At 35.9% G+C, this 15790-nt stretch overlaps 1 protein-coding gene across 9 annotated transcripts in view; it reads right to left on the bottom strand.

Annotated features, from left to right (window-relative positions):
* Window positions 1-7331: 7331 nt before the first annotated feature.
* Window positions 7332-15790, bottom strand: part of LOC140157500 (pleckstrin homology domain-containing family G member 5-like) — a 239306-nt gene continuing 230847 nt past the window's right edge. For all 9 annotated transcript variants that reach the window (XM_072180711.1, XM_072180712.1, XM_072180705.1 and 6 more), the window contains 3 exons: window positions 15220-15355; window positions 14308-14414; window positions 7332-11148 (listed from right to left, as the gene is read on the bottom strand). In XM_072180711.1, the coding sequence (XP_072036812.1) occupies window positions 10384-11148; window positions 14308-14414; window positions 15220-15355 (1008 nt within the window). In that variant the 3' untranslated portion in view covers window positions 7332-10383. The remainder of the gene's footprint in view (window positions 11149-14307; window positions 14415-15219; window positions 15356-15790) is intronic.

Below are 15790 nucleotides of genomic sequence, written 5' to 3'. Positions count from 1 at the left end.
ATAATAAAAAATGTTGAGGATGTTTTTTTAACCAAACTTGACCTTCGGGGATGAAGGTTGGATAAATCATTTGGTCCAAGCATCAGATATGATCAACCATCTATGAAAGTGCTGGAAACTCCTGGATCACGTGTCCCATTGTTTGAAATTGAAATTTTGCCAATTTGGACATTTTTGGCCCAAACTATTTGTAGTAGAAAACAAACTTTAAAGCGATTTTGCTCAGGACGCTCAAATAACGCTCATTTAGCTGATAAGCAGCTAATGAGCAGCAAATAAACAGCATGTACGTTTCGATCGATATTTATCGATAACGATGACGTCAATAATTTTGAACAACAAGTGAACAGAAAGTGAGCAGAACGAGCAACAAATGGGCACTAAGTGAAAAGAATGAGCAACAAATGAGCAGTGAGCAGAATGAGCAAAAATGAGCAATAAGTAGAAACAACAAATAAACAGAAAGTGAGCAGCAAAAGAGCAGAATGAGCATCAAATGAGCATCAAACGAGCAGTGAGCAGAATGAGCATCAAATGTGCAGTGAGCAGAATGAGCATCAAATGAGCAGTGAGCAGAATAAGCAACAAATGAGCAGTAATTAAGTGAGCAGAATGAGCAGTAAGTGAGCATAATAAGCAATGAGCAGAATGCGCAGCAAATGAGCATTAAATGTGCAGAATGAGCAACAAATGAGCACCAAGTGAGGATAATTATATAGTTTTTAAAATACGAGTTAAATTACGTATGAGCTAGACAAAAATGGAACACCAATGTTTTTGCTTGCTAGCGAGTTTTAGCGACTTTAAATACCCTCCTGAACAACATATCCAAAAAGGGTATAAAAAAAAGGGCACAGGGGAAAAAATGTTAATTTGCATATTTCCAAAATGGCCGCTAATGCAGGTTTCACATTTCAAAATTGGGCGATAGTGGATAAAAATCATATAATTGTATTGAACTCAATTTTAGGATTCAGAAAAAGTATAGTTTGACCTATAACCGATGTATAGTTCTTGAGTTATAGGCATACAGGTCAAATGTCAAATTTTGGTCTCCATCATTATGTACAGGCGTAAAAAAAATCAAAAATGCTCCGATTTCACTCAAAGTGGTCTCAAATTGTTCCACTTGGAACAACATTTTGAACAACGAATAGTTTGCTATATCTCAGTTGTTTTGTTACCTGAGTAACATCACAAAATAGATCAAGATTAATATCATTCAATGGGCATTGATTTTGTTTCCCTGTTACCCAGGTAACAAAACACCTGAGATATGGTAAAGTATTCTTTGCTTTATTTTTTTTCCAAGCTGAACAATTTGAGACCACTTGGAGTGAAATCGGTACATTTTTATTATTTTTAACCCTGCACATAGTCATGGAGACCAAAATTTGACATTTGACCTTTATCATGTTTATGCCGGAGATAGGCCAAACTATACTTTTTCTGAATCCTAATAATGTGAGGAATTCAATAAGATGATTTTTATCCACTCTCGCCCAATTTTAAAATTTGAGACCTGCATTAGCGGCCATTTGGAAATAAGCAAATTAACACTGTGAAGCCCTTTTTGTTCGGGAGGGTGTTTAGAGTCACTATAGCAAGCAAAAACATTGGTGTTCCGTTTTTGTCTAACGTGCGCTAAATCTTAAAATATCTAGAAAAATATATTACCCGAATACTGTTGCTACACTCACTCTTCAACTATAAGAGGTTCGACAAACTTATGAAATGATGTCCATGAATTATTAAAACGTATACTGTTATATTTAGTTTGCTCTTGTATATTTAGTCTCCTCTTGTTCAGCTATCATATTGTATTTTCTTACTTGTCATGCTACATCCCAGCAAACACAAAACGTTTTTAAAACGTTTTTGGATTTTTGGTTTTGGTAAAAATGTTTTAATAACATTAAATGTTGGGTTATATAAAGGTCAAGAAAATGTTTTAAAACGTTTTGTCAACACTTATTTACATTATGTTAGAATAGTTGCATTAAATTATCAAAAACGTGTTTCAATGTTATGAAAACGTTTTATACCCTTTTTATATCCTTTATATAACCCGACATTTAAACATTTTCTGGCAACATTTTGCGAATGTCGAAAATGTTTTGTGTTTGCTGGGATACAATACCAGTTTCATCATCTCTATTAACCCTAGAACTACCAACCCCACCCCCACAATTTTTTTATCAGTCATAAAAAAACGCGCATGTTCACGCCCAAACGACCTAATCTAATCGTAGATCCATGACCTTTGCGCTCAAATTTTTACCCCAGCTCCTGACCCGAGGTAGGACCGGCCATCAATAATGGCCATATAGGTTCCAAGAGCTACTGACTTTTCACTTGTTAGGTTGAAACATTCATTTCCTTTTATATTTCCTAAATATGTATGGGCGCCCTCACATTATGACGTCATAGCGACTTTATGTGGGCATGTTTGTACTTATTTTGATATCACTGCATAGAGGAGACCCCGGGCCATAGCTATACATTGGTACAAAATAATGGTATTAAACGTTTATGATTGAAATTAGGGGAGTTACAGCCCCCTTTGTAGTTACAAAATATGGCTCAGTAGTTCTAGGGTTAGGGTTAAAACTTGGACAGGCATGAAGTAATAGGTACCAATTCGCTGTTGTGATTCTTGAATGGCCACAACTAAATAGGTAAATAATATTCAGATAAACGGATCGCGCAAATATTCTTGGGTTAGAGTCAGGTTGTTATTTTGTGGTTTTGTGATGATATAGCCTACTCTTTAGTAACCCGTTTAGTAACCATTTTAAAGTAGGAGAGTTTTCAGAATGACGAAATATCCCAGACTTGTTGGGAGGAGGTGGAATACCTTTACTCTTCAACAAACTTTTGTAGAACTGTTATCAATTTTTGAGCAAAGTTGAACATTGATGGCGCTATTTATCTTAAATCTTGTTTGCATCTTTACAAGGGGTAGACACTTGTCAAATGGCATTAAAACATCATAAAAATGAGTAACATATTTAAGTAACAAGGAAAATTTCAAACTACTTTTTATCATGAAATGAAATAAATAACTAATATTATTGGGCTAAATTAAATACATTTCAAATAATGTAAAAAGCGCCCTCGTTTCGCATACAATTATACAGTTTATAGAAGAAAAATTACCACAAAAAGCCAGAAAAAGATTAAAAATTTGATAAAGAAAAGAAAATCTAAATTAAAAATAGCTACAAAATATATGTGTATATTAGTGTGATAGCTGTTGCTATTGTAAAGGGCTATAATTGAAAATTATATAATCTTTTGTTAGAAATATTAATAAATGATCACATCATACAACCGTGATGAATAGTGAAGGGAATGCATTTTGGTCTACCTTCATATATCAAAATTTTGTACCTACCTATTGACTTTCTATAATAAACACCTCTCTTTATTTATTTATTTAACTATTTATTTATTTATTTATTTATTCATTTCTTTGTTTCTTCTTTAACCCTTAAGTGGGGATGAAGTGAAAAAAAAATCAATTGACTCCATATTTGCACAAATAGAATTTGCTCAATTGCACAATTTATAGTAAACGAAGGGAGTAAGGGTTAAGTGCTGAGACGTCACTTGTTTCCTCATTTGCAAAATTTTGGTGAAGGGAGTAAGTGATGACGTAATTAATTTTGTTTGCTCATTTGCATATTTTTTGGTGCCAAGACGCCCACATACTACTTCTCTTTTGTCTGTTTTTTTTTTACCATTTTACGTTACTATTTATTCAGGGGTCTCTGTATCTACAGTGGCGTAGATTTCTTTTTGACATGGGGGGATGGGGTTGGACAAAATTTCTTGAAGTATAGTGAATCCAGCACCTTTTGGAAACAGAATAAGTTAATGGTACAAATTTTGCCATTATGCTGAAGCTGGAAAAGTGGAATAAATTTGCGCGAAGAGCGAAAAATGCACTTTGGGGCTAAAATGGCCACATATGGAGTTAATTTGGTCAGAAACCCACATACCGGCGTCAACATTAGGGGGATGATTGTATGGACCATCACCCTGGCAAAAATATTGGGGGGGGGGATTTATCCCCAGAACTAAAAACATTAAAACTGATAGAAGTATTTAAAATATAAATTTGGGGATTTATAGTGTACGATGCCGACCCACAGGCCTCTGCACAATGTACACTGATAAAACTCCGGGGTTGAACCATAGAGCAATAACATTTCCTATAGCACTACCAGTTTCCTTCAAAAAGACTTAACACAACATTATTATAATATAACAGAGGGCAGTATTTCTCTGCAGCTTCAGTCAATAGAATGACCAGGCAATCTTAACTATTAAAATAATGTGTCAACAGTCAACCCCGGGCAGTCAACACCACAGCTCGGGTTATCTATAGCCTATACGTTGAGGTAGATGGCCAAATAGGTCATTAGTAGTCGTTATCAACCCTAACCATAACCCAAAACTTTACCTAACCCTAAGCCATCGCCTATACTAAGCCCTAATCATGCTAATCCTAAACATAATGTAACCCTTTTCCAATCCGACCCTAACACTATCCCTAACAACCTAACCCATATCCCTATCTTACACAAAACGTCTTACAGAAACCTTTAATTGCCGAGTTATATATAGGGTATAAAACGTTTTGTAAAACGTTTTATACCCTAAAACGTTTTATTAAAATAACATGTAAAGCAGATATTTGAAAACTTAAATTTGAACAATATTTTAACATGTTATTTAAGAGCCGACAAATATGTTGCAAAAATGTTTGCAAAAGCTCTCTTATAATAACACTTTAAAATGTAAATAACATTTTAAAAACGTTTTTAAAGTGTTGTAGCATTTTCATGACCTTTATATAACCGGATATTTAAATGTCTGAACGTTTGGAACGTTACTCTTTAAAACATTTTTTGTGTTTGGTGGTAACCCAAATATTAGCCCTATCCCAAACTTTTTAAGGTTTAAAAATATCCTTAACTCTAACTTTAACCCTTAACAAACAGCCCAACCCAGGTAACCGTCAGTCATCACAAAAACAAATCGAAAACAGTTCTCATAATAGAGTTAATTCTGGGGTTAATTCTCCAAATGTGACCCAGATTTCAAATGGAAAAAACAACTACATTGTTTGCAACGAAATGGGACGAAAAATGTGCAAGTGGGGACAAATATTTGGCTTTGCCCCCTCACACTAAAAGGCTGGCTAGGCTGCTGCCCAGGCCCTTTTAATTTTTGCAAGACATGATAATGAGTTATAGGCTTCTAAAGATGACATTCCCATAAGAACATTTAAATTGTGAAATTCTTAATTTCATGGCATTTGACTGTGGGCCTAAAGTCGACTTTCCAATCCTTGAAAGTACTTATTAAAAAGAGGTTTATTTAATCAATAATTAATAGTTGAACTAGGATAATCACATGGCGTTTCAGATAATCACTATTCAATCTTATAATAATGCCTCATTTCTCAGAATAGCAATTAGGCAAAAATATAAAGGTGTCACAAAATTATCCACGTCTTGAAAAGTATTGATGCTATCATTTTAAAGCTAATTGTCTAGTGTTAAATCATTAGAAGGATAATAATAAGCCTTTTTGAAATATGGCGGACACAAAAGGAGAGGGTGTACTTTGAAGTGAGTAGTGAGAAGCATACAAAAGATTACTCACTTCAAAGTATTTCCTCTCCTTTTGTGCCTGCCATATTTCAAAAAAGGCTTATTATACTTTGCATGAGGCTACAAAAACCAAACAAACACTAAATGAAACACTTGAATCACACTATTTTCAGACTCAACTTTAGTAACACAAATAAACATATTTCTGCCATTTGTAGATTTGTACATAATTTTATAAAAAATATAGGAACGGCGGCCCTAAATAGATATGGTTAGTGAATACTATACATAGTGCAGCTATGATAAAAAGTCATGTTCATATGAGACCATTAATTGTTTCATTTTCAGCCAATTTTACAAGTTGACCTCAAATGTCTTTTGACCTTAGAGAGCAACCTTTAACACCAGTATCATGAAAGTTCCCATAGTACAACTATGGCCTAAGTTTGGTTGCAAATGGGTTTGAAGTGTTCATGTGACACCAGATTGTTAATTTTCAGCCTATTTTAAAGTGACATTTGACCTCAGTAACCTTAAACATCACAAATATATTAAAGTGAAAGCCCCACTTTTGGTTCAAATGCCTTCTGCAATTAGTAAAGGATAAAATTTATCCTCAAGCGCCCTGGTTACAACAATTAGGGGTGAACAATTAACAATTTCAGTCAGCAAACAATATTCCCGTCCAATTAGGTATGCCCCTGTTTGACAATATCGCCCGCCAAGCAATTAAGAAAAGTTGACAGCCCTGCTCATGGTTTACCATTGTTGTGGCCAGATCTCACCAGGAACTGTGATCAATATAAAATTTCTTCTACACGTCTTTCTCTTCCGAAATTTGAAAAACGTGAGTTTGATTTATTTGTTATGTAATCACCTGACCTCAAATTTTAACTGTTCGGAGGCCATAGACAAATGTCTTCATTTTGTGGTCTATTCTTAGAGTAGATGAGGTACAGTTTGGAGTAGTATGGTTTTGAAAAATGGCCCTTAGAAATGAGGTATGGTTTGAAGCTCAGGCAGCAAACACTGCCAAATATTATTCAAGCACCCCTGTGATTAAAGTTAATTCTAGAGGTTTTATAGGATATAGCCATTTTTGTACATAATTTTATATAAAAATATAGGAACGGCGGTCCTAAATAGATATGGTTAGTGAATACCATACATAGTGCAGCTATGATAAAAAGTCATAATTGTTTCATTTTCAGCCAATTTTACAAGTTGACCTCAAATGTCTTTTGACCTTAGAGAGCAACCTTTAACACCAGTATCATGAAAGTTCCCATAGTACAACTATGGCCTAAGTTTGTTGCAAATGGGTTTGAAGTGTTCATGTGACACCAGATTGTTAATTTTCAGCCTATTTTAAAGTGACATTTGACCTCAGTAACCTTAAACATCACAAATATATTAAAGTGAAAGCCCCACTTTTGGTTCAAATGCCTTCTGCAATTAGTAAAGGATAAAATATATCCTCAAGCGCCCTGGTTACAATTAGGGGTGAACAATTAACAATTTCAGTCAGCAAACAATATTCCCGTCCAATTAGGTATGCCCCTGTTTGACAATATCGCCCGCCAAGCAATTAAGAAAAGTTGACAGCCCTGCTCATGGTTTACCATTGTTGTGGCCAGATCTCACCAGGAACTGTGATCAATATAAAATTTCTTCTACACGTCTTTCTCTTCCGAAATTTGAAAACGTGAGTTTGATTTATTTGTTATGTAATCACCTGACCTCAAATTTTAACTGTTCGGAGGCCATAGACAAATGTCTTCATTTTGTGGTCTATTCTTAGAGTAGATGAGGTACAGTTTGGAGTAGTATGGTTTTGAAAAATGGCCCTTAGAAATGAGGTATGGTTTGAAGCTCAGGCAGCAAACACTGCCAAATATTATTCAAGCACCCCTGTGATTAAAGTTAATTCTAGAGGTTTTATAGGATATCGCCATTTTTGTACATAATTTTATATAAAAATATAGGAACGGCGGTCCTAAATAGATATGGTTAGTGAATACCATACATAGTGCAGCTATGATAAAAAGTCATGTTCATATGAGACCATTAATTCATTTTCAGCCAATTTTACAAGTTGACCTCAAATGTCTTTTGACCTTAGAGAGCAACCTTTAACACCAGTATCATGAAAGTTCCCATAGTACAGCTATGGCCTAAGTTTGGTTGCAAATGGGTTTGAAGTGTTCATGTGACACCAGATTGTTAATTTTCAGCCTATTGTAAAGTGACATTTGACCTCAGTAACCTTAAACATCACAAATATATTAAAGTGAAAGCCCCACTTTTGGTTCAAATGCCTTCTGCAATTAGTAAAGGATAAAATTTATCCATGTAAATTATGTTCTGTCTGTCATCAAAGTAACAGGTGTATTGTCAGTTCTTCTCCTAGGGTTCTTCTGTGAAAAACTGGTAAGCTGGGGCTTCCTGTTTAAGTCTTCCCATAGTGCATCTATGACCCAAGGTCATAGTAATACATTGACCTCAAATTACCTTTGACCTCATGCAGTATGTGACTGTGAACCCCAGAACCAGTTTCCATAGTGCAGCTATATGACCCAATTATAAGTTTGGTTAAAAGTCTGACATAATGGTATTTTATAAGTTTACCTCAATGACCTGTGACCTTGAACACAACCAATACATGACGGTTCCTATTATGCAGCTACGGCCCAAATTTGGTTGCAGTACGATTTGAACTGTTCATGTGAGATCAAATTTTATAATTATGAAGGTTCCCATAGTACTAATATATGCCCAAGTTTGATATAAAATTGGATTGATAGAGCCCATAGTATTGTTCGAGTTATGAGTTTTAACATATTGAATGAGAAGTAGTCGAGTCAAATATTTTAAAACTCATAGTGAGACCAAGTGGACGTAAGTATCCAATTTTATCATTATTATATTTTAGATCCATTATTCACACACATGTGGACTCATCAAAACATAATAATGGTTACAATTGGTTTGAAACTGTTCATATGACACCACATTTTAACCAAAAGTCTAACATAAAAATTTGATCATTATTGGCAACACTCCGAGGAAGACAATACTGTAATAAAGTGCTCTAATTTACAAAAATAAAATGAAAGTCCTTCTTTTTAAAGAAACACTTGGCATTTAAATTCAACAATAGGAAGAAATTATTACATTGCCCATTAAATGTTATGGATATGATTGGTGTAAGCGCGAAAATGTTGAATGTCAGATCAAAGTCATCCGAGGTGAATTAAGTAATGTCAATCACAAATTGTTACAGGTCATCTGAGGTGGACTAAGTTTATATTTGGATTGTCAGAACACCTTCCCCAATCAAACACATTTCTCTTGCATTTGATCATCTTCTACTCTTCCCTAGAAAAATCATAATAATACCAAATCTACACACCATGGAATTCACCATATCACGTCCAAGCTCACATTGGGCGCCCCATTCCTTTTTTTAAAGGAATTTTTATCAAGTTCCTGGTTTTAGTTGCATGACAGGGCTGTCAACTATCGACTCTTGCAGCATGGGTCCTTCATATTTTCACCAATTTGGGCATTTTATCACACTCTCATGCCAAGGTAGTAAAATCTCACACATGTAGTTTAAGACACATTTTTGTCCCTCACCCCACCTGCCCCCTCCCTCTTTAGATTCTCAAGCGCCCTGGTTACAACAATTAGGGGTGAACAATTAACAATTTCAGTCAGCAAACAATATTCCCGTCCAATTAGGTATACCCCTGTTTGACAATATCGCCCGCCAAGCAATTAAGAAAAGTTGACAGCCCTGCTCATGGTTTACCATTGTTGTGGCCAGATCTCACCAGGAACTGTGATCAATATAAAATTTCTTCTACACGTCTTTCTCTTCCGAAATTTGAAAAACGTGAGTTTGATTTATTTGTTATGTAATCACCTGACCTCAAATTTTAACTGTTCGGAGGCCATAGACAAATGTCTTCATTTTGTGGTCTATTCTTAGAGTAGATGAGGTACAGTTTGGAGTAGTATGGTTTTGAAAAATGGCCCTTAGAAATGAGGTATGGTTTGAAGCTCAGGCAGCAAACACTGCCAAATATTATTCAAGAACCCGTGTGATTAAAGTTAATTCTAGAGGTTTTATAGGATATCGCCATTTTTGTCATTGCCATTGGATGAGCATTTAATCACAAAATCTTCATAAACAAACGATTCTAAAGGTGTTAGGTGTTGTCAACGCAAACTGATCTTATTCTAAAACCATTGGAGCTTGACAATGAACTTCCTATTTTGAACAGCCTTTCAGCCTTGTAGTTTCCTCAGCTTCGTATGTCATGTGGCCTGTGTCCTATCACTAGTGGAAATTTCAAATGAGAATTCTTTCAAAAGCAATGCGAATTGGACAAAACTATGAGAATTAAAAATTTTCTCATTTCTTTATTTGAAACTTTAAAGCCTGTGGGACTGATCGGGCATGCTATACTAATTATCATGTGACACTTTGTTTAAAGCAATGACAGAAGTTAATTAGAATTTCTCATTCATTTGGATGAGAAAGCATGCCAGCAGGGTTAAAAATGTCATAGAAATGAGAAAATTGTCAATTCGTATAGTTTTGTCCAATTCTCTTCACTTTTGAAAGAATTCTCATTTTAAATTTCCAGTGTATACTGCCTTGTTTCTACTATAGTATTTCATGTTAAATACTGTTGTTACTATACACATGTCTTGCTTTGTTTTTCACAGATATTTCCTTCTCTTGATACCCTTACCCTGATATTTTATAAGTTTTGGTTTGTTTTTTAATAAAGCGACGGTTAGTTTTCTTCCCTTGTTTATGCTCTACATCTGCTCCTGCCTGATCTCGATCAGATTTGCTTGGTGGTATATCCTGCAACTGTTCTTTTGTTTTTGTGACACCATTTGGTAGTAGTTTTCGACTTTGTGGTCTATTAAATACCTTCCCCCACGCCCCCTTTTGTGTTGTCCTTTTTGGTGTGGGTGTGCTAGGATCGCCCATACCAACACAAAATGGCGTCGGCTGCAATGGATCTTCTTCTTCTAAATCAGAGTCAAATTGCATGATATTAAGAGCATTCGGATCACATGTGGGCGTTGTTGGCGATATAAACCCTGCTCCTTCATCAAAACTGCCAGGTGGCTCGCCTTCTCCAAAGAAGATATCTGATGGGCTTATTCTTGTCAAAGTAGGTGTCTGCCCCTCCTCTGCATCAGTAGATTCATCTTCCGTTGAAGACTCCCCAAATGACTCTTTGTCCAAACTACTATCCCCTTCATTCATACTATCCTTCCTGCCATTCTCATCATGTAACTCTTTCTCATTTAATGTCAACTCAGCTAATGCTACATTAATTCCCGGACTAAACTGTCTTCGCATCCGTGGAGAATTTGTTGGACTGGCTCTAGGAGACATGTCTCTCCGGAAATCAGGAAGCTCAAGGTGGTTGGCAGACTGACTCGTATCAAGGAATTTGTCCATGTCTTTGTTGTCACAGGCAGTCTCATACATATCCTGAAAAGTAAACATCAAAAAAGATAATGAGACAAACACTCAAAAGATACTTTCACATGAACTGAGCAGTTCACAAAAGGCATTGTTTAGCAGTTACTCATTTTGTAGCTGAACATCTTGATGATAATAGATAAAATTTAAAATATTGTCAGGTGTATACTGGCAGATATGAGCAATCAGGTGCATTCAGCATGATGTATGTCTATTTTGGGATTTCATGAAAAATTGTTATTGACAAATTTGGTAATCTATTACAATATTTTTTCAAAGGTCTATTCAGTTTAAGGGTGGTCTGAACCCCTGGAATTATGGAAACTTTCTGGCCTCATAACTGCTAAATTATTAGTCTATAAAAGAATATAAAAGTATACATTTCTAGAATGGAAATGACTTGATGAATTCATCTGTGAGGTCCAATTTGGGCTAAAATGCTCATTTTTGGAGAAAATCACAAAAAAAACAGGTTTTTTGGCCCAAATTTTTTCGCGCAATGTAATAAAAAAATTGTTTGGCAAAAAAAAATTTTATTAATTTTTAAAAACTAGATTTTGGACCTCACAGATGAATTCATCAAGTCATTTTCATTCTAAAAATGTATACTTTTATATTCTTTAGACCAATAATTTAGCAGTTATGAAGCCCGAAAGTTTCCATAATTCCAGGGTTAAGACCAACCTTAAATAGACATCAATTGAATATATGAATACAAAAGCCACCTAAGTCCATACTTAAACCAAATTGAGTTAAGCATGGGAAAGTGTTCCTTTACATAGGCCTGTCATATGTATGAAAGAACAACTCAAATTCATCCTCTGTGTCTATTGAGCATGTGAAAAATAGCATGTATGAAAGAATCACCCAATTCCATGATTTGAGTCTTGTAACACATTGATTAAAATCCAGTATGTATAAAAGTCCACTTGTAACACATTCATTGCTAGAGAGTGACTTTTGAAAAAAATGGGTTTAATAAAGGAAAGTGTGTGGTTTATATTACATGGCAGAATGCTTATCAACATTATACATACATGTGCGCTTTATTTTGTATTATCTTACTAGTGGTAATATCATTCTAACATTGTTGTCTTTGTATATGATTCAAAGAACCACCTAAGTCCAAAATTTAAAATGAACCCCACGAAGTCCCTGAAATGCTAATCGTCATACCTAATACAGGTTAATCCACTCATTTGCACGTAAAACTTACCATATTGACCAGGTAAATCTAACTGAAGGAATTAAAATGATACACAGGTTTTTCTCTCAAAATCACGTCCCATGGACTTAGGTGGCTTTTGTATTCATGTATTCAATTGCTGAACATTAATGGCAAGTTTATAATCTGTGCCCAAAACAATTCACTTAATGTTTTCCTGATGCTCATTTCTTGATCTCGACGTACATCACTGTGTGATACACCTGGTTTTCACATCCTGTCACTATGTGATACGCCCAATATTAAATATTTGAATGTTTTAATAATAATAGTAACCATTGTTTATATTTTTGAGTAAACTATATCATTCCCATTATGTCCAAAAGTGGTACCTTTTTGAAAGTGGGTGAGTGACCTCCAGCTGAACTGTATGCACATGTGCACCGGTAATGCATTATTCATAAGAAATCACAAATTTGATCAATACCGTAAAACCTCATCTACATGCATATATAGCGTTTTTGATGAAAGCTCAATTTATATGAAACAAGCGTGAAATTGCCAATACAATAGATTGGTCTTACAATAATATACAAATATTTACTGCTCATGAGGGATCTGGTGGAATCTATTGTCCCCGAGGTGAACTGGAGACCGTGAGCCTACTATTAAAAATAGTAGGCTCACGGTCTCCAGTTCACCGAGGGGACCAATAGATTCCACCAGATCCCGAATTTAGAGCAGTAAATATTTGTTTTATATCCTTCATTAATATAATTCTTTGTTCATTGATTGGTTAAAATAAATGTAGGCTAGGCCTAGTCAAAGCTAGGCTGGCCTTGCTTTGTTTTGATTGAATGCGCGTAGGCCTACATGCATGCATGCACAAAGCACGCATACAGTTGAGTGGCTAAAGCTTGCCGTGAAAGTTGTAAATCTCTACAATACCGCAGTGAAACGAGTAACCATGTTCTCTGTTATTTTACCATGAAAATTAAGATACTGATACTGATGTAACTCAGATTTATGCCATGAAACCGCCAGATTTAAGCTGCACTTCTGTGTTGCTTGTAAAGCTTCATAAGACAACATGACTTGCTACACATTAATACCCCGAACCGGTACTGATAACCCATGTATGTGGCGAGTTGCACCAATCACTAGGAACTGCGACGCGGCTATGCGGTCATACGCGCTCAGAGGGAGATAGTAAAACTATTTCCGGGAGATAGTACTTTGAATGGTACCCGTTCCTCATCGACCGCTTTTTGATTGCTTTGCAAAATAGCAAAACTATTTTTGGTCACATGATACACGTTTAACCAATTAATGAACGAGAATATATTAATGAAGGATATAATACTTGTTATATATGCTTGGATCTATCATTTATTTGCTCAAACTCAATACTGGCACCTGGATTAATTTCGCTTTCATCACAAGCACTCTATATGCTTGTAGATGAGGTTTTACGGTATTCATGCTTGCCTATCCATGCGCGTATTTTCTTGGGGCTTTTGGAGGCGCCAGCCCCCGGGGTAAAAGCAGAGGGCGGCCAAAATGAAGGGGCGGCGGAAGAAGAAGGGGCGGCAAAAACAGGGGCGGTAAAAACGAAGGGGGCGGCAAAAAGAATTAGTAAATAAAAAGGGCTGAAAAATTTGATAAAGCATAAAAAAATTTGAAAAAATGGTACTATACATCAAAATGTGCTGCTTTTAGGGCACTAGCGCCTCAAACCCTTTTTTTTTTTTTTTTTGCTCTTCACTTTTTCAAACGACCGAGAAAAAAATTGGGTCAACCTTTTCGGGCTGTTGAGGAAGGGGCGGCAAAATTGAATTTTCTTCAGCCCCCCCCAGGGGTTGGGGCAGCCACGGTAAGCCACTGATATCTGTTTGGTTAAAATTTTTCTCTGGACATAGCGGACATTGGGGAAATTGTTTTTTAGGGCATAACTGGGGTGAAATGGGACTTTAAAACGTTGGGCTACACATATGATAACTTACTTTTGCTTTGTTGATTTTCCTGAGCCAATCTGATGTATTTTGGGTTGTGATGATATACCAAGTACATGCGCAATTATAGTCATCGCTACATAACATCACAAAGCCACCTGAAACAAAAAATGGACACATTAAGATATTAATGCAATTATTTGTCTATAAATCAGAAATAACTGTGCAAAGTTATTATAGATCAGTCTCTCTCTATGTGCCATATCCAGTGACGTGGGCGACCATGGAATCTCAAAAGCTTGATGTTATCCACACCCGTCCAGGCTGCGATACGCTGAAGATATATGTTGTCCTCTGGCGCCCTCTGTCTCTCCTTCCATTAATCTTCCCCGTAAGGAACAAACACTCCAGATCATCTTTCCTCATACAGTGGCCCAGGAAATCAAGTTGCAGTTTCCGGATCTTCCTCAGGAGCATCCGTTGACTGCCAGCTCTATGCAATACTGTTTCATTTGTGGTGTGACTGGTCCAAGGGATCTTCAACATTCGTCTGAGGAACCACATTTCCGTTGCTTGCAATCGATCTTCCATTGCCTTTGAGACTAATCAGCTCTCGCAACCATATTTCAGAATTGTAGATCAGTATGTCTTGTATAGTCATGCATTGGAAAAAGTTAACCTCAACCATGGTAAAAGGAAGCAACTGTTAGTGAGGTAAATCTAAGATGATACGCCTTTTTACCACAATATTAGTATTACAGCCGATGTGCACTTACTCCCATCTTTAAGCTCAGCCGTTTTCACTGTCTATTCTAATTGGTGGTCAACAAATCCTAAGACTGTTTTCTTTTCTTAACAATATTAACATGACTTGAGTGACACATGTACTGTACACCACATGGTTATCACATGAACACCACACCCTTTTTTAAAAATATTAGTATTTTGCTGATTTATACTTACTCCCATCTTTAAGTTCAGCCGTTTTCACTCTGTCTATTCTAATTGGTGGTCGACATATCCTGAGACTGTTTTCCTTTGTCTGGCCTTTCTTGCATATTGTCATCATGTCTGTGAAGATCACTATCGTACCTTCAAACTAGAAATAACAGATCAGATGTTTAGCCTAGCATGATCATTTTCATTCATGGTTGTTTGATATGGCATGTAGAACTGTATTCATTTTTAAGCAAATGGCGCTATTTATTTTAAATCTTATTTGCATCTTTACAAGGGGTAAATGATATTAAACATCAGAAAAATGATGGGCTAAATTGAACTTAATATATATGTAAATAGCTCCCTCAATTTGCACACAAATATACAATTTGTGGATACAGCTTTATTCCATAAGCGGTATAATCCCTGCCTTGATACTAGGCTGCCAGTGCATTGATTGGTCACCCCAGGTTAAATATGAAATAAATAAATAAATTTATAGAACCTGGTCCTATCATGACCAAAGTATGTCTCTGCATGGAGTGCCCATTTAGACAAACAAGCAAACACCTAACACTACTTTAGTTTGTACTGC

Source organism: Amphiura filiformis, chromosome 7, assembly GCF_039555335.1.
Source record: "Amphiura filiformis chromosome 7, Afil_fr2py, whole genome shotgun sequence".
Classification (NCBI taxonomy): Eukaryota; Metazoa; Echinodermata; class Ophiuroidea; order Amphilepidida; family Amphiuridae; genus Amphiura; species Amphiura filiformis.
Note: the sequence above shows the minus strand (reverse complement) of the source record. Positions and strands in the feature narration are given on the sequence as shown.